Source organism: Microcaecilia unicolor, chromosome 10 (assembly GCF_901765095.1).
Source record: "Microcaecilia unicolor chromosome 10, aMicUni1.1, whole genome shotgun sequence".
In the NCBI taxonomy this organism is placed as follows: domain Eukaryota; kingdom Metazoa; phylum Chordata; class Amphibia; order Gymnophiona; family Siphonopidae; genus Microcaecilia; species Microcaecilia unicolor.
In genome coordinates, this window is record NC_044040.1 from 114,276,954 (window position 1) to 114,296,568 (window position 19,615).

The following is a 19,615-nucleotide window of genomic DNA, read 5'->3' on the forward strand; positions in this document are numbered from 1 at the left end:
GTGCAATGCTCCACTACCTCCTACTTCCTTTAACTATTCCAGGGAAGCCTGTTCAATATTTGATTGCACGCCCTTGGTGATATTCTATTCAGATACACCTCCCACACTTCCAAAAACCTCCGCTGCCTTCCTAGAGACACACCCGCCCCCCTAGCTTCCAAAATCATTAGTTCATGTAGTTTATTCCTCCAATGCCAAAAGGAGGGGGGTGATCCTGAGTCCAATACAAAAATATGCACTTTCTCCTCAGAATGCAGGCCTTCCCCAAAAACACCTTTTCCCCTCTAGTACCCACTTGCCATGACCCAATTGAGCTAAATAAAGCCTTTTCATACGTTAGCGTAAACCTTCGCCCCAGCACTTCCTGCAAAAACTGGAATATTGCAGACCAATACATGCTAACCCGCCTACATTGCCACAAGCCATGGTATAACGTAGCCTCAGCCCGTACATTTAAAGCAACCCTGCGACTCAACTATCCCCGCGTGAAAGGCCTGTCTCTGGGAAAAGTACGCCCTATGAACTGATCTAAAATTGCACTCCTGCAACTCAGCACTGTGCACCAATTTGGTACCACTCTGCAAGGCTTCCCTTAGCAACTTCTGGGAGACCGGCCGTCCCACATCTTTACTCCATCGTTCCGCAACCACTTGCAGATCCCTCAAAGACGCCCTCTCCCTCATGTTAGATGAACCTCTTTACCCCCTGCTGCTTCTCTTCAACACCAGAACCATTCCCCCTCATAAGACTTCACGTTACCTTAATATCCAACCATCACTCACGCATCCCCTCCCAGCCCCTTCTCCTTTCCTATCCCCACCATATCCCTCGTGTGCTCCCCATCTCCACCCACTCCACCCATCTCTATCATCCTTATACCCGCCTCAGCTCGTGACCGTCACTGATTGATCATCCCTACCACCACCAGCAAAGCCACACACTCTCTCATTCAACCAGTTACTCCTCCAATCTACTTCACTCCCCTGCCCAACCTTCCACTAGCCCACAACAGCCTCCCACCCTCTGCCCACAAACTTTTTTTTTTAAGTTACATTTTTGTACCCCGCGCTTTCCCACTCATGGCAGGCTCAATGCGGCTTACATGGGGCAATGGAGGGTTAAGTGACTTGCCCAGAGTCGCAAGGAGCTGCCTGTGCCCGGAAGTGGGAATTGAACTCAGTTCCTCAGGACCAAAGTCCACCACCCTAACTACTAGGCCACTCCTCCACTTCAACACACTGTCCAGTACTACATGTAACGAGAGCTTCATCATCCACCCTCCCTTACTCTCCCTAACACCCTGTCCCTCACACATCCTGACCAACAATCCTCCATCATCATAACCCTAAACCAGGCTTTATATTCTACCCCTTCCAACCAAAATTAACCATTGAAACCACCCAAGGTGTAACCAACAGTAAACATTTCAAAATTGTCACACACCCCTCCAATACATAGTATAACCCCCCCCCCCAACCTTTTATTATCAATTGTCCCATCAATATCTTCAGCCAGGACCGCTCACCAACACACCACAAACGACATTTGCTGATCTCTGTCCTGAATCTGCTTCCTCCACATTCCATCTCATGCAGGCTCTGATCTCTTGGCCGCCATTTTCTCTAGGAAAGCTCGTGCCTCTTCCACCCGCTCGAAGAAAACCACTTTGTCACCGTCAATTACTTTTAGCTTTGCTGGGTATATAAGGCTAAAGCGAGCGTTTAGATCATATAGTTTGGAGCACACCAGCACAAATGCTTTTCGGGCCACCGCCACCTGTGCTGAATTGTCTTGAAAGCATAAGATTTGTTTGTCCTGGTAACACAGCTATTTGCCTCCTCACAAAACCTGCAAGATCTTCATTTTGTGCGCATAATTTAAGATTTTAAGGATCGCCACCCGAGGACGAGCTTCTCCCACTCGACGTTGGCCCAACTTGTGAGCTCTTTCAACTCTAAATTCTCCCGCCATTTCTGTGAGCCCCACCGCCTCCGGTAGCCATTCTTCCAAAAATCTCCGGAGATCACAGTCCCCCAGTGCCTCCGGGAGACCCACCAACCTAAGATTGTTGCGGCGAGACCGATTTTCAGCGTCCTCGAGCTTCTCCTCTAATGCCGCTATCTGCTTGCTTAGCACAGGGTTCTCCTCTGACTGCTGCATCGTGTCCTCCACTGTGCTCACTCTCTGCTGTACCTCCCTGATATCTGCTACCAAATCCGCTTGTCTCTCTTCCATCCCATCGAGCTTGTCCGGGATTTTTTGGAACTTGCAGTCCACTGTCTGCTCCACCGCCTCCGACACATCTTTGATTATTTCAGCAGCCCACTGGGAGCTTGGCGATGGCGGCTGACTCTTGTCCGCCATTTTTGGCTCCGCCATTCGCCCCTTCTCCTTAGTCTTTTTTAGACGATTTTGCTGCCATTCTCACCTGGCACTGATTTCTCCTCAATCACTCCAGCCACCACTCGCTCCGTCAACCCGAACGCAACCTTTCAGGGAGACAAAGAGGCGGTTGCTGAGTGCAGGCCTTAACGGGCGCTTCGGAGCAGCGAGAACCCGCTTCCTCACTCCTCCATGGCCCAACCGGAAGTCCATGGCAGATGATGTTTAATGTAAGCAAGTGCAAAGTGATGCATGTGGAAAAGAGGAACCCGAACTATAGCTATGTAATGCAAGGTTCAACATTAGGAGTCACCGACCAAGAAAGGGATCTCGGCGTCGTTGTTGATAATACGTTGAAACCTTCTGCTCAGTGTGCTGTGGCAGATAAGAAAGCAAATAGAATGTTAGGTATTATTAGGAAAGGAAAACAAAATTGAGGACGTTATAATGCCTTTGTATCGGTCCATGGTGTGACCGCACCTTGAATATTGTGTTCAATTCTGGTCACAGCATCGCAAAAAAGATGTTGTGGAATTAGAAAAGGTACAGAGAAGGGTGACGAAAATGATAACGGGGATGGGACAACTTCCCTATGAGGAAAGGCTGAAGCGTCTAGGGCTCTTCAGCTTGGAGAAAAGATGGCCATAGGGAGATATGATAGAGGTCTATAAAATAATGAGTGGAATGGAACGGGTAGACGTGAATCGTTTGTTTACTCTTTCCAAAAATACTAGGACTTGGGGGTCATGCAATGAAGCTACAAAGTAGTAAATTTAATACGAATTGGAGAAAATCTTTCTTCACACAACGTGTAATTAAACTCTTGAATTCGCTGCCAGAGAATGTGGTAATGGTGGTTAGCTTAGACGATTATTAAATTGACTTGGGAAAATCCACTGCTTATTTCTGGGATAAGCAGCATAAAATGTATTGAACTTTTTCGGGATCTTGCCAGGTATTTGTAACCTGGATTGGCCACTGTTGGAAACAGGATGCTGGGCTTGATGGACCTTTGGTCTGTCCCAGTGTGGCAATACTTATGTACTTATGACAGCGAAGCTGGATACGCTGCTGGTTCCACAGATTAGTCCTATGAGCCTGACATGAGATACAAATACCACGTGCAATGCCGTAAATCCTCCCCAAAGAACCACCGGACTCAAGGCATCCGTAATATTAAATACAAAATATTCCTTGAAATCCATCTCCAATGGCTGAAGGAGCTGCGGATCCACCAATAATGAATCATTAAGATGCCAAAATCTCCTACCCTCTCACCCCCCAGATTGATGTATAACCAAAGAAATCGGGGGCATGATCAGACCAGACCCTAGGTTTATTCCCTACCTGAGAGACCAATAGGCACTGATCTTGTTCCATCAGCTGTAAGTCAATGCGAGTGTAAGAATCATGCATTACCAAATAGAAAGAGTAATCTCGCTCACCAGGATGATAAAGACGCCCAGACATCTTCCAAACCAAAGTGATCCATAAAGCTACGCAACTATGCGCAATCTATTTTATGCATACTGAATTCTCAGAGAAGAGGTGTCCAGCAAGGGGTGACAGGTGAGATTAAAAATACCCCCTCTAAAGGATAGAAGTTTAGGAAGCAACGTCTCAAAAAATGCCCCCTGTCCGAACTAGGAGCGTAAACATTCACTAAAGTATAGAGCAGCCCATTTAACTCTGCTTTCACAAAAATATTAACGGTCTTCAGGGTCCACCACAGTTTCCCGGAAGGACAAATCAAACTATTTTATGCACCAAAATCCCCACACCATTAGTTTTTTTTACGCAATCTATTGGAAGCCTGAACCACCACAGGGAAATCAGCACGCTGTAAGAGGGAAACACGGGATGGTAACAGATGTGCTTCCTGCACGAAACCCACATCTATTTTGGCCCTACCTGCCTCCTTAAAAAGTAAGCGCCTTTTTTGAGGGGAGTTCAAACCCCGCATATTATATGTGAGAAAGTGTAAAGAGCCCATAACATGAAAGGAACCAAAACATGCAAGCTGCGATCTCTAGGGATGACGTCACTTCCTCTGTCTGCTCTTGTGGTTTTTCAAATCAGAATGACCAGAACAAAATGAACTGTTTATCTTATCTTCAGGAACACTGCCCTTGGCAGAACCATATATAAAGGGCATCACTGGGGATCAAAGGTGGTCTAGTGCTATCATCAGTTCCCAAGCTGTCATGGTCTCATGTGCTCATTAGCTTGTGAATTCCACTGAACTCTATTCAACTCTGTACTACTGGCACATTTCAGAGCTTGCCTGCCAGTATGATCACCTGCTGACCTGTATCTCCAGCCGAGGGAGAGGAAGCCTGTTTCATCATCTGTAGTGCTATAGGCTAATAATTAGGTAGTCCAGTTTGTGGACCTAGGGGAATGTGTGTTTACTATGAACCATTTCTGATAAGTGTTCACACAGAAAAACATTTAATGAACGTTTATCTATTGTTTCTCTCTGAGCTACCTAGCAATTGTACATAGTTCTTACATTCTAATTACCTTTATTTTATTTTTGATTGTTTCACTTGCTTGTAAAAAAGACCTGCTTTTAGTTTATTATTTGGGGCTTGTATCATTTGCTTGTCAGTGCTTCCAGGAGCTAAGGACTTAGATTTGCTCAATCAGGGGACATGGCACCATAATCTATCAATCCAGAGTGCTGACACCATAATCTATCAATCCAGAGTGCTGACACCATAATCTATCAATCCAGAGTGCTTACAAAATATTCCATATGCACTGTCCCATAAGAGGTGGTTTATATCTGATTTGCTCTTACAGCCCCAGGAGGTCTGTATGTTTTTTCTGCAAATCTTGGGTTATGCATTGGGGTCTGTTACCACCTCTTCTTGTTCTTCAACCCTCCTGTCCACCTCCTCCAGCCAACCAGATAAGCCAAGTCAGCAATATCCTTTCTACTTTCTCTAGCTGCACCATGTTTTCTTTTGTGTTCCAAAGATGTTGTGGGCCCTGCAACAGCGCATCTTTCAATGCGCTTTCTCCTATTACTGCCTGCACCAACATTGCTGCAGCTCACGTACTCTTCAATCCTCCCGTGTCACCTTTGCATCAATTCTCTTTTTAACCAACATAATCTGTGGCTGAAGGAATGGGAGAGGATTAATAACCTCCGTTTTGTTCTCTTGTGTGTGTGTGTGGGGGGGGGGGGGGGGGGGGGGGTTCCGGGAATTAGCATATTTGTTTCCAGAACTCTGGTCTCACACTACCATAACTGTCTGCTGACGTTAATGGAAGTCGATTAATCATATTTTTACTTTTATTCACTGCAGCTGAACCACTTCTCTCTCACTGCAATTCATGGCTAATGGCAACCATATTTGAATATATGAAAAAATACAATAAACTAGGTTATCTTCAGCAGTGCATGACCTAATTTCATTTGTGTGGGAAGTGGTAAATCAAGAGAATTTTAGAAAAGCAGGAAAATAGTTTCAGTAAAGGGTACATTTACTAATGGTTGTTGAAGCTATCCACATGTTATTTAATTACGGCACAATAATCATTAGTAAATAACCTCATAAGCATTTCATCAGGACTCAAGCTATCTCCGTTAACCCCCACATAACAGTGAATAAGCTAATCTACAAGAGCCTTTGACTGAAAAAGAAATTAAGGATAAACAAATCTGATAACACCCATTATAATCCATGTTATCGCCCAAAATTAATCTTTCCATCCCTCCTACCATGACCAATAATTTAATTTCCTACAACTTTCTATACTTTTACCTGTCTAAGAAGTTGACGATATTGGGATTTTTTAACTCTTTCATCACCAGAATCTCATTGATTATCAGCTCTTTCTTGGGTTGCTTCTGCAAGTTTATCTGTTTAATAGCAACCTGGATGAAATATTGCAGAAAAAGAAAATGCCTGAGAAGAGGTGATAAGACAAGCAAAAGTGTTTCATAACATGACATACAAATATTCATTTCTTCCTAAATCCAAACCTTTTATGTAAGAATGTATAACACTTCTCATGTGTTATAACTAAAAAAAATTTGATATGGGTTTTTATTTTTTTTCCTCTAAGTTTCATGTTTGACATACCGCTAATCAAAAATCTCTGTTAGCAAGCATTAAAAGCATTTTTTTTTAAAGTCACCATAATAGCAGCTATATACAACATAATGAGAAAAAAATACAGTAAAAAATAATAAAGTAGCAATCAAACATGATATAATCATGCTGTTGACGGACAAAACCTGCAGGCTCCTGGGACTCCTCTAGCCAATGAGCCAGATCCACAGTCGCCTATTAAAGACACAAGTATCCACTATGACATGATCTTGAAAAGCCTATTAGTAATGTTCACAATATTGTTTCTGTAATAACTACATGCTGGTGTAAGATGTTCACTTAAACAATAAGTTAGTGGACTGTTGTATATGATATGATGCTTTAAAGCTTTGAAACAACAAATGCCTGAGAAATATCTATCACAAAATAAACACTAATTGTTTTTCTATAATTGCTGTTCTCTAATGAAAGCAGTACAGTAAACCATGTGTCAAAGTAGAAAACTTTTGTAGAATTGTCTTAGAAAGATTTCAAGATAAGTGGACAGCATTTCATTATACATAAGACCTGCTGCTCTTTAGCCAGTTACATTATCAACTGAAAAGTGAAGTTACTCACCTGTAGCAGATTTCTTCCTGGGACAGCAGGGCTAGTATTCTCATATGTGGGTAATGTCCCCAATGGAGCCACTGTGCGGATGCTATTCATTGTTTATTGCAAAAACAAAGCCTTTGGCAGGCCTATACCATGCATGCATGGGTGCCTTTTTGCCAGCCTGAGTACCGTGGGACCCTCAGTTTGATCAAAAAGTATAAAGAATACAATTCCTTTGGGGTGGGAGGGTATGTGAGAATACTAGTACTGCTGTCCTCGAAGAACACCTACTATAGGTGAATAACTTTGCTTTCTCTGAGGACACTTAGAGGGGCATAATCGAACGCGAACGCCCATGTGTAAAAACGTCCATCTCCGGAGACGGCTCCGTGAAGAGCGGAGCGAACCGTAAATCGAAACGAGATGGCCGTCCATCTTCGGTTTCGATTATATGGTTCGGCCCGCTGAAATCCCATCATTTGTGTCGACTCTAGAGATAGACGACACAAATGGTGAGATCGCTGGACCTAGAGATGGCCGTCCGCGGTTTTCAGCGATAATTGAAACCGCTGCCGGCCATCTCAAAAACAGACCTAATCCAAGCCATTTGGTCGTGGGAGGGGCCAGCATTCGTAGTGCACTGGTCCCCCTGAGATGCCTCTATGCCAGCCTCGAATATCATACCTAGCTCCATGACAGCAGTATGCAGGTCCCCGGAGCAATTTTAGTTTAGTTGGTGCTGCACGGGACCCATGCAGAGAGCAAAAATCGGAAGGAAAAAAAACCATGCAAGTGCAGTCAGGGACGTCCAAAAAAAAACATGCAAGTGCAGTCAGGGACGTCCAAATTAAAACAATAGTAATAGGGGGATTTGAACCAGAGCAATTTTAGTTTAGCTGGTGCTGCACGGGACCCATGCAGAGAGCAAAAATCGGAAGAAAAAAAAAACATGCAAGTGCAGTCAGGGACGTCCAAATAAAAACAATAGTAATAGTGGGATTTGAACCAGCCACCTTCTGATTACAAGACCTGTGCTCTAACCACTGCACCACTTATTCAGCTGCCTAGAGCTCCTTCCCCTTCCATTAAGTCCCTCCAAGTTTCTGTCAGCCAATCACAGCTCGTTTAGCTGACACTGATGTCAGGTAAATGAGCTGTGATTGGCTGACAGAAACTTGGAGGGACTTAATGGAAAGGGAAGGAATGTCTAAGCTACTGAATAAGTGGTGCAGTGGTTAGAGCACAAGTCTTGTAATCAGAAGGTGGCTTGTTTGAATCCCCCTATTACTATTGTTTTAATTTGGACGTCCCTGACTGCACTTGCATGTTTTTTTTTCTTCCGATTTTTGCTCTCTGCATGGGTCCCGCGCAGCACCAACTAAAATTGCTCGGGGGACCTGCATACTGCTGTCATGGAGCTAGGTATGGTATTTGAGGCTGACATAGAGGCTGGAAAAAATATTTAAACAGTTTGTTTTTTAGGGTGGGAGGGGGTTAGTGACCACTGGGGGAGACAGGGGAGATCATCCCCGATTCCCTCCGGTGGTCATCTGGTCAGTTTGGACACTTTTTGGAAGCTTGGTCGTGAAAAAAACAGGACCAACTTTGTGTGGACTAAATGCTTGTCGGGGACGTCTTGCTTCTTTCCATTATCAGGCACGGAGGTCCATCTGTTAACCACGCCCTGGAACGCCCCTGTCCCGCCTTTGCTACCGTTTGGCCACGCCCCCGAGAATTTCGCCCGTCCCCGTGACGGAAAGCAGTTGGGGCCGTCCAAATTCAGCTTTCGATTATACCTGTTTTTGAGATGGACGTCCATCTCCCAATTTGTGTCGGAAGATGGGCGTCCGTCTCTTTCGAAAATAAGCTGGTTAGTTTCTCATATGTGGGGTCCCTAGCTACCAGGCTCACCAAAAACAAACAATGGTGAATAGGGACTTACAACAAAAAAACAGTCCTGTTTGTGACTTACAACAAAAAAACAGTCCTGTTTGTGAAGGTGCAGCCTGGAACAGAAAAGAATAGGCCTAGAAGGGTGGAGTTGGATTCTAGACTCCAAACAAATTCTGCAGGATTGTCTGACCAAACTGGCTGTCACATCGGGTATACTGCTCACACAGTAATGAGATGTGAATGTGTGGACTGAAGACCACGTCACAGCTTTGCAAATCTCCTCAATGGAGGCTGATCTCAAGTGAGCTATCAACGCAGTAATGGTTAACATTGTGAGCTATGATATAACCCTCCAGAGACAGCCCAAACTGAACATAAGTGCTAGCCAATTGAATAAAGTGAGTTTACTGATGGCTGTCCCATTCTGTTTGTGTCAAAAGAAACAAAAAGCTGGGTGGATTGTCTATTAGCTTTAGTCCCCTCCAGACAGAAAGTCAAGGCTTGCTTGCAGTCCAAAGTGTTCTGTGTGCTTTTGCCAGGTTGGGCATGAGATTTTGTGAAGAATGTTGGCAGGACGATGATTAAGTTGGAACTCTGTCACTCCCTTAGGAAGAGACTTAGGGTGCATGCAGAGAACTACTCTGTTAAGATGAAACCCTGAATAAAATGGATCTGCTACTAGGGCCTGAAGCTCACTAACCCTGCGAGCTGAAATGAGTGCCATCAAAAACAAGAACTTCAAGGTCAGGTACCTCAGATGACATGAGTCAAGTGGCTCAAATAGAGCTCTTATCAGCTGGGTGAGGATGATGCTGAGGTCCTATGGCATGGTAGGAGGCTTGATAGGGGAGCTTTGTCAACAGCAAACCTCTCATGAAGTGAACAACTAAAGGCTGTACAGAGATAAGCTTACCTCGCACATGGTGATAAGCACTTACTACACAGAGGTGAACCCTTAAATAGTTGGTTTTCAGATCAGACTCAAACTGAGTAGGAGGTATTCAAGAAGGTCTTGTGCAGGGCAAGTAAGAGGACCTAGGGCCTTGCCCTCACACCAGATAGCAAATTTTCTCCATTTAAAAGTATAATACCTCTTAGTGAATCTTTCCTGGAAGCCAACAGGATCTTGGAGACACGCTCAGGCGGCTGCAGAGATACAAATTCTACGCTCTCAACATCCAGGACATCAAAGCCAGGAACTGGAGGTTGGGGTGCAGTAAAGACCCCTCAATCTGCATGATGATGGCCGAAAAGCAGTCCAATCTCCACGATTTTCTGGAAGACAACCCCAGAAGAAGAGGGAACTAGATCTGCCACAGCCTATAGGACATGAGGAGGATCATGGTCCCTCAGTCCTGCTTGAGGTTTAGTAAAGCTTTCCTTATCAGAGGACTAGGAAGGTATGTGTACAGGAGATATCCCTCCCCCCGTCCTGAGTCTGGAGCAGTACTGAAAGACCTTGATGTTTAGATGAATGACAAAAATGATTCACGTACTCATGATAACAGACAGAGATGCTGTAGAAGTCGGAAATGGGATGGAAAACAAACACAAGGATGTTATAATGCCGTTGTATTGCTCCATGGTGCGACCGCACCTTGAATATTGTGTCCAATTCTGGTCGTCACATCTCAAAAAAGATATAAAGGAATTGGAGAAGGTGCAGAGAAGGGCAACAAAAATGATCAAAGGGATGGAACCACTTCCCTATGAGAAAAGGCTGAGAAGGTTAGGGCTCTTCAGCTTGGAGAAAAGGTGGCTGAGGGGTGATATGATAGAAGTCTACAAGATAATGAGCGGAGTAGAGCGGACAGATGTGAAGCATTTGTTTACACTTTCAAACAATAGAACCAGGGGACACAAGATGAAGCTAGAATATGGTAGATTTAAAACAAACAGGAGAAAGTTTTTCTTTCCTCAGCGTGTAGTTGGACTCTGGAACTCATTGCCGGAAAATGTAGTGACAGCAGCTGGCCTTACAGAGTTTAAAGGGGGTTTGGACAGATTCCTGAGGGATGTCCATTGAACATTATTTTTTAAAAAAATGGGGGGGGGGGGGGGGGTTGCCGGGTTCTTGAAGCCTGGATTAGCCGCTGTCAGAGACAGAATGCTGGGCTTGATAGACCATTGGTCTTTTCCCAGTATGGCGGTGCTTATGTTCTTAACATTACATATCTGCTCTTATTTCAGCTAAATGTACTTATCATGCCACACAGAAATTCTAACCTTAATCAGAAGGCTCTTTTTCAGATTTTTAGACATTTAACATCTGCCACATCTTCCTCTTGTAATGGACCAGATTCATGTCCATTGGCTAATGACGGCATCTTTTTTTTTCAAATAAGATAACTAAGATTAGATCATTAATTCCACCAAGCTTGGATAAATTGGTAGACATTTTGATGAAAGCTAGGCCTAACTGATGGACTATGGTCTTCTGTTTTGTTAGCTGCTGAAAAGCAGGTCAGATATTTACTAAGGAAACTATCCTCCTCTTCTTGCCTATTGGATATCCACCAGTTATTCAGTGGTTACCCTCTTTACTAAATGATTTGTTTACAATGGGACACTTCCCAGATTTATTAAAAGGAATTGTGTTAACTCTCATTCTCAAAAATAGTTCTTTAGATCATCTTTGCCAGCTAGTTACAGACCAGTAGCTAGCATTCCTTTGCTTGTAAAAATGTCTGAAGATACTGTTTCAGAAATGCTATATAATTTTTTTAAGTTACACAATTCATTGCAATTCGGGTTCAAGTCTCTTCATAGTACTGAAACAGCTCTATCATTGGTTTCAGAAACCAGGTTATTACTTTCCAGGGAGGTTGGTTCAGTAGTTTTGCTACAGTTTGATCTTACGGCGGCTTTCGATACTATGCACTTTAATATACTTTTATTTAAATTATCTGCTCTTGGTATCACAGGATCTGTTTTACAGTGGTTTAGAGAATTCTTGTCAAATAGACACTATCAGGTTAAAATTCAAGATGTTTTGTCCTCCTCTTGAAAGCCCCCATGTGATGTTTCCCAAGGGTCTCCTCTCTCTCCAGTGCTATTTAATGTGACTTCTTTCTATCAAGGCTTTTTACAATATGATGCAAAAATATTTTCTTATGCTGATGATATGTTTTTGTTGATTCCAGTGGATAATAACTTATCAACTACGTTGCTAAATATTTCTAATTATATTGATTGGAAGTTATAGTAGCACTCATGGTTTTAAATCTAAACATAAAACCAAGTTTCAGTGCCAGAAGTTTTAACCCTGACAATTTTTCATTGAAAGTAGAACAAATTTCAAAAGTTTTGGGAGTTTTATTTAGATACGACCCTATCCTTAGAGCCTCAAGTTAATGCAGCAGTCCATACTGGGTTTTTTTTATACTTTGACAGCTTCGCAAAATGTGTTCCCTTTTTGCTGAGAAACAATTAATTATTCTGGTTTAATCTCATCTGGATTACTGTAACGGACTATATTGTTCTCTCTGATCGGTTGACTTCATAGCTTCACATGCTTCAGAACTTTGCGTCTAAAATGATATTTCATCTTAAGAAGTTTCATAGGGCAACTCCCTCCCTGATCAAGTTGCACTGGTTACCTTTTCAGGCGCGTATCACTTTTAAATTGGCCTGTTTGTTTTTTAAAATTATTTGATGGTACATGTCCAAAATACTTCACAGGACTAATTTCCTTTCCACTTCAGCCTAGTATTTCTCAAGCTGTATCATCTAGATTATTGGTTTTTTTCCTTCTTTTTCAGGAATATAAAAATTCTTGGAAAAATCCTTTACTTATCAGGCAGTTCACATCTGGTGTGCTTTACCACCAGCGCTGAAAAGATTACCTTCTTACTTAAATTTTAAAAAGCAGCTAAAAACATATCTTTTTAGGAAATTCTTATTAAGTTCATTTTTTTGACTTTGTTTTACTTGGTTGTTTTGTAATTCGCTTTGAACCTATTTCTGGGGAGTTGGCAGAATATAAATATCATATCATATATCACCAAGGGGGTGCCCCACTCTTGGAAGATCCTGTGGCACAAGGCAGCCTGACTATATCTGAATTAGCACAGTTTGGTTCAATAGCTGATCTATGAAAGCCTTTATCACGTTTCAGATTGCCTGTAGCTCTAGGAGATTCATTTGGAACTCGGTCTCCTGAATGGTCCAGATCCCCTGGGTGTGAAGCCCATCTACATTACACTACACCCTAGAGTGGAAGCATCAGTGGTCAAAACCTTTCGAGGCGGAGGAGTCTGGAATGGGAGTCCCAGGATCAAATTGGGATTAAACATCCACCAGAGAAGTGACTGGGCTGTCGGGTTACCATGATGACATCAGCAAGGCTTCCCATGGCTTGGCATCATTGAGAAGCAAGGATCCATTGTATGCTCCTCAAATCGAGGTGTGCCATGGGAGTGAAATCACCTGTGAAGGCCATGTGGACCATCAGCCTCAACACTTGTCAAGCTGTGACCTGCTGGTTGCTCTGAACTTGAGCAGCGATGGCAACATAGGCATTCGCCTATGCCTGCAGAAGGTAGGCCCGTATTGTGTCTAGCAGGACTCCAATTGCTGTACTGGGAAGTAGATGGCGCTTGGGGTAGTTGACAATGAACACTAGTAGGTCCAACACCCAAACAGTTCTCCACATGGACTGTTGAGCATCCCTCCTTTATGTGATCTTGACCAGCCAATCATCCAAGTAGTGAACCCTGATATCCCAGTCTGCATAGTGATGCCACGACTATGACAAGGCATTTCGTGAACATTCCAGGAGCGAACATGAGGCCAAAATGAAAAAAACAATACTGGTAGTAGTGTTTCCCTATTCAAAATGAGATACTTTCTGTGAATAGGAAGTATCTGAATGTGGATATAAGTATCCTTTAGGTCCAGAGAGTATAGCCAATAAGTTTTCTGACTCATGGGAAGAAGGGTGTACAGTGCTGCATACATCTAGTAGCGCTATAGATGATAAATAGTAGTAAGAAGGGTGACCAGGTAATCATCTTGAACTTTTCTTGACCAGATATTTGTTCAGGGCCCTTAGGTCTAGGAGGAGACGAAATCCCCCTTTCATTTTGGGCACAAGGAAATAGTTGGAATAGAATTTCCTCCCTTCTTCCCCTGGTGGAATGGGTTCGACCACCAATTAGGTGTTTTGGGGGCCACTAGACTGGGTGAGCCTAAGGCAAGAAAAGACTGATTCAGAATCTTGTTGTTGAACTGCTTACTGTTGAGGGGAAAAATGACCATGTTACTTACTCTCTTGTTGAAGGAATTCTATAGTTTGTTGGTGCAAAGAATCAAAATTAAACAGCTTTTTTTTTTTTTTTTTTTAAAGTACTCTTATATAGACTATCTAGGCACCCACATTTACATACCCCTTGTGCACATAAATTTCAAGAATACTAGCAATTACATGTGTATTTTTATACTTAGCCATACAACAGCTAGTAGTGCTATTCTGGAAATACCTGCTTAACTTACATAGTGCATATTTGCACAGGGGGATGGGGTTGTACATATGGGCCGAGCCCATAGTTACATGTGTAACTTATAGAATACTGTGAGTTATGTGCATCCCTGCTGCATTTAGGCACCCAAACTTACACCAGGTCTACGGCTGGTTTAAGTGCGGGCGCCTAAATGTTATGCACACAGATACCAAGTTATGCTACTATTCCAAATTTCCAAGTTTATTATTATTCTATAACAGAACCTGCACGTCCAGGTTTTGTTATAGAATAGGCTCCTACCATTCACCCTCAGGGATTCTAACTGGAATTGCCCTCCATGCTTTAAGAATCAGTATTGGTGCTTTGGACTTCTCAAAAGGAGCTGTTAACACTGTCCCCATTACTTCAGATCATGTTGACAATAATGAGAAGTCAGGTTTTTGGTGATTCAGGTCTATACCTTTGGAATGCACTCCCACTGTAGGTCAGGAAAGAGTCTAAATAACCTGTGTTTTAGAAGAAGTACTAAAAACTGAGCTGTTTGCATAAATTATGGAGGTAAGGTAATTATTAGCTTTACAGTTTATGCTTCTGTTATAATGTTTATATTGTAGGTCTGTACTGACTGGTGTTATTTTTTTAATTATATATTGTAATTAAAATATACAATAATAAATCATATATCATAGATAATAATATGTTAAACTGGAATATCAAACATAATAAATCAGATCACACAGAGTATGACACCACTAGCTGGACTGGATGATGATTTATAACACATGCTGCGGGGGGGAAGCATGGAATTAGGAGAAGTGCTTTACTGTAGTGACAGTACAATAATAGAGCAGAATGCCGATTATCTGAACGCCGATCATCCGGATATCCAATTATCCAGACCCATTATCTGCCAATACCTTCCCAGCCAATCCTCGCAGTCTATGCAGACAAAAGCCCTGCCCTTTCCTGACTCATAAACAGCAGAAAAAAGCCCTTTCTGCCCAGCTCTTGCGGGGACAGGGCAGAGGAAACAGCCTTGCTATCGCTGCTTGGAAATGGTAAAAAGGAGAAAAAGGCACATTTTGTCATTAAAACAGAAAACTGATATTTTGTAGAAATTAAGGGAGTGTCAGGGAAAATGTTTCAGAAGAATATGGTGTAGGAACATCAACAATATCTGACATAAAAAAACAAAGTGATGCTATTGTAAACTACATTTCCGTTTTTGTAAAAGATGAAGGGAGTTGTTCCAGAAAAACCATGAAAAGATGGATAAAGCTCTATATCTTTGGTTACTGCAAAAAAGATCCTTGGGCCATCCGATTTCTGGGCCACTATTAGCAAAAAAGGCAACTTTTCAATAAGCAGCATCAGGGGGATTCCAAAGCCATCACTGAATGGCTTCGAAATTTCAAGCACCAACATAGAATAAGGCAAATTGAAATCCATGATGAGAAACTTTCTGCAAATTTGCCAGCAACTAATGACTTTCTTCTTTTATTTAATGACCTTATCTGATTGTGTTTATAATGCAGACAAAACAGGTCTGAATTGGAAATCACTCCCCAATAAATCACTGGTTAGTCACAAGGAGCAATCTGCTCCTGGATTCAAGTCATCTAAAGAACGTGTCACACAGGGGAAATGTAACTGGCAGTCGTAAGTTGGAGTTACTGCTGATTAGTAAATCTAAAAATCCTCAGGCATTCAAAAACATACATAAACCTTCCATTGTTGTAAAGAAACGGGGAAAAAAAGGCGTGGATGAGTTGCAATGTTTTCCTCGACTGGTACAACACTTGCTTTATACTGGAGGTGAAAAGATTTCAGCTTCGTACGGGGAAACAAGGAGATGCATTTTATTGTTGAACAATGCACATTCACATCCTACAGCTGAAAGCCTAGAGCTACAGCTGAAAGCCTAGAGCGAGAGGAAGGTAGATTCAAAGTGCTTTTTTGCCACCAAATCTGACATCTTTAACGCAGCCAATGAATCAAGGAGTTACTGTTTCATTGAAATGACTTTACAGGAAACAAATGCTAAAAAAAAAAAAAAAAAAAACTTATTTTGGCTGACACAGAAACTGAAAGTGGCATGATCCAATTCATAAGAGAACTGAACCTACAAGATTGTTCCTACATGGTTGCTGACGCTTGGAATCAAGTTAAAAATCAAACCCTGAAAAACATGTGGAACATAATTCTAAACAAACAAGAAAGACCCAGAGAGGGAGAAGAAGAAGATGTCCTTAAAAACATTGCCAGAGATTGTCTACAGGTTCCTGGTTGCTCTGATTGTGATGTTGAGAATGTCAGCGAATGGATATGAAGTGATGCAAATGATCCAGGGTATCAGATCATAACAAATGATGAAATTATGGAATCTGTACAGGACAAGGAACATGAAGAACCAGAAACTGATGATCACCAGGTTGATGCTGATGCTGGACTGACACATGCAGAAGCAGTGGCGTACCAAGGGGGGCTGGGGGGGGGGGGGGGGGGGGGGGGGGGGCGGGGGTTACTTCCTGTTCCGGGGCAGAGGGAGCAGCAGGGAGGGAATGAGCGGACTCGGCCAACAGGCGCACGGCACCCCCCCCCCCCCCAGCAGGTAAAAATGTACCGGGGGGGGGGAGGGTGTAATTTCGCCGGTGGGGGGGTCACGCTGCACCCGGGGGGGGGGGCGCATCGGCAATCCGCCCCGGGTGTCAGGCAGCCTAGGAACGCCACTGTGCAGAAGCCTTTGAATGTTTAAATACAGCAATGGCTTGGCTGAAAAACAGGAAGAAAACAGTGCAATCCAACTCCTTTTTCTGAAAAGACTACGTGATCTTGCAGCAGAGAAATGAAAATCGGCCTTGAAGCGATTAAGAATTACTCACTTTTTTAGTATACAATAGTGTATAATGAGTATGTAAGTATGTACAAGAAATACAGCACTGTATTTACTTATAAAAACAGTACTTTTTGATTAGAACTACTGTGTGTTATACTTTTTTCTGCAAACATATTGATGAAAATAAAACTAATGTTTAATATGCAATGCTGTAATCTTGTTTTCTTTACAGAAATTTATATGTCCAATTATTTGGATTTATGATTATCCGGACCACCCTCTGCAGAAGATAGTCTGGATAATTGGTGTTCTACTGTACTTCCAGCAGCTACCCATTGCTAATCTTATATTCCTAACCTCCAACATCCAAAGTTCAACTTGAACATTTGTTCTCCACAGTGATGTCACTAGACAGAAATATTTAGGGTGGCAAGGTGGGGGAGAGCCAAAGCAACATTTCTGCATATCATACCCCTCCATCCCGTCTCCCTCTATTTTTAAATATCAATAACACACCAAAATCTTCTATGTATAAGGAACCTCCCTTCCAAGTCTCAGTACCCAGTAAAACCATTGTTATAATTGATAGTATCATTCAACAATTTTTGTATGTGGAAGTCTCTATTCTCTACTGAATTAGTCAGATCAATATAAATCCAGTTCTTATCACAAAACTCCACGTGCCCCAACATGCCATACAAAAAATATTCAAATTGTGATCACCACCTAAGGAATAGCTCACGCTCCTTGCACTGCCAGACACACTGGGCTCCTTAACTAAGGTGTGCTAATGGATTTAGCGTGTGCTAATGGTTACCACATGCTAAATGCTAAGAAGCCCATAGGAATAAAATGGGCTTCTTAGCACAAGTTAATTGTTAGCGCATGCTAAATCCCAATAATGTACTTTAGTAAAAGGAGCCCTTTGTTTAAAGCAGTTCTATTTGTATGGTGGACTCTAAGGATGTGGAGACCACTAGTAGTAAGCATTTTTATTTTGGGTGACAAGGGCTGCCTTTGCTGGCCCTTACCCCAGAGCTTGCTTTCAAATAGGGCCACACACTTTACAAAGTAACAGAAGACACTGCAAAAAGACACTCAAACTCTATATAGCAAACTTACCATAACAGCTTTAACCCATCCATGAAAAAACAGTGCCATAATTACTACTTTTACAGATTCCTAACCAGACACTACATGCTAACAGAATTCTTCACACATGCAAAACACAGGCAAACTTTCATCTAATACAGAAAAGGGAACCACAAAAAAATCATGTAGGCAAAAACTGAGATGGAGACCTCCAAGAAAGTCAGATTCTATAAGGAATACAATACTTGTAAAAGAGAAACAAAAATGCTTTTTCTCTTGTACTATGTTAAATACAACAAAAAAAAAAGACGCACATTTCCCAAAGCAGACACATACCAATCCTTTAAAAATATTAAGTAAAAATAATATTTTTCTTTTCTATCGTTGTTATTTGGGCACTTTTCTAATTGAGTTGGAACTAATCTGATTCACTTTTTCAATCAAATTTTCTCTCTCTCCTCTTGTCCTTCTTCCTTTCCTTCTCTACATCTGACACTAATCTTTTTAAGTTTCTTTTTTCAATGCTCTTCTCTGTCTCTATATCCACCCATATGATTTGTATCCCTTTCTCCCAACCTTCTAGTTCTTCCAGCAATCCCATTGCCCCCTTTCTATCTCCTTCCCCCAGTCTCCTAGCCCCCCATCTTTCACCTACTCCCTAGACTCCCATTTCTGTCTTCTGTGCACACCCTCTCAAGCCCTCATCTACTTTTCACTGCCTCTCATCCCCTCATAAGGCCCAGCTCCATTCCTTCCCTTGTCTTGAGGACCATTCTACCTCTTACCCTCTGCCTCTCCCATCATCTTTTTAAGCCCATTTTCACCCTCACTCAGCCCCTTCAGAGATCCATCTCCTTTCTCTCTCATATCCTTCCACAGCACCCCTATCCTTTTCAATTAATCTCATCAGCTGTCCAGTCCTTAAATTATTCTCACCATTTCAGTCTCTTCCCACACTTCAACCCCTCTCTCTTACTGCCATTTCACATTCTCACTCATAATCCCAGTCATCTAACCACTCCCAAATCTATTCATTTCAAATTCTCACCAGTCTCACCATTCACTATCACCTCCCCCTCACTATCCCTTCCAAATTCCCAGTATCTCCCACCCATAATACCTTGCTCTGCTTGCCAACACTCTCCCACTCAACCACCAAAGTCCCAGTTCTTCCAAGTCCCATTCAGCTTGTGCTCTTCTCCGTGACATCTGCCTGTCACTTCCCCTCCATCCCAGTATCCCTTGTACCATCTTTCCTTCCCTCCTATCCTCCCTGCTTGGTCCAAGTACCT

General features: G+C 42.5%; 1 protein-coding gene across 1 annotated transcript in view; it reads right to left on the minus strand.

The window, feature by feature from the left end:
• The window catches only part of PAK2 (p21 (RAC1) activated kinase 2), a 745,824-nt gene that overhangs the window by 386,699 nt on the left and 339,510 nt on the right, over window positions 1–19,615 (minus strand). The window contains 1 exon segment of the mRNA XM_030216851.1: window positions 6,156–6,268. Within this exon segment, the coding sequence (XP_030072711.1) occupies window positions 6,156–6,268 (113 nt within the window).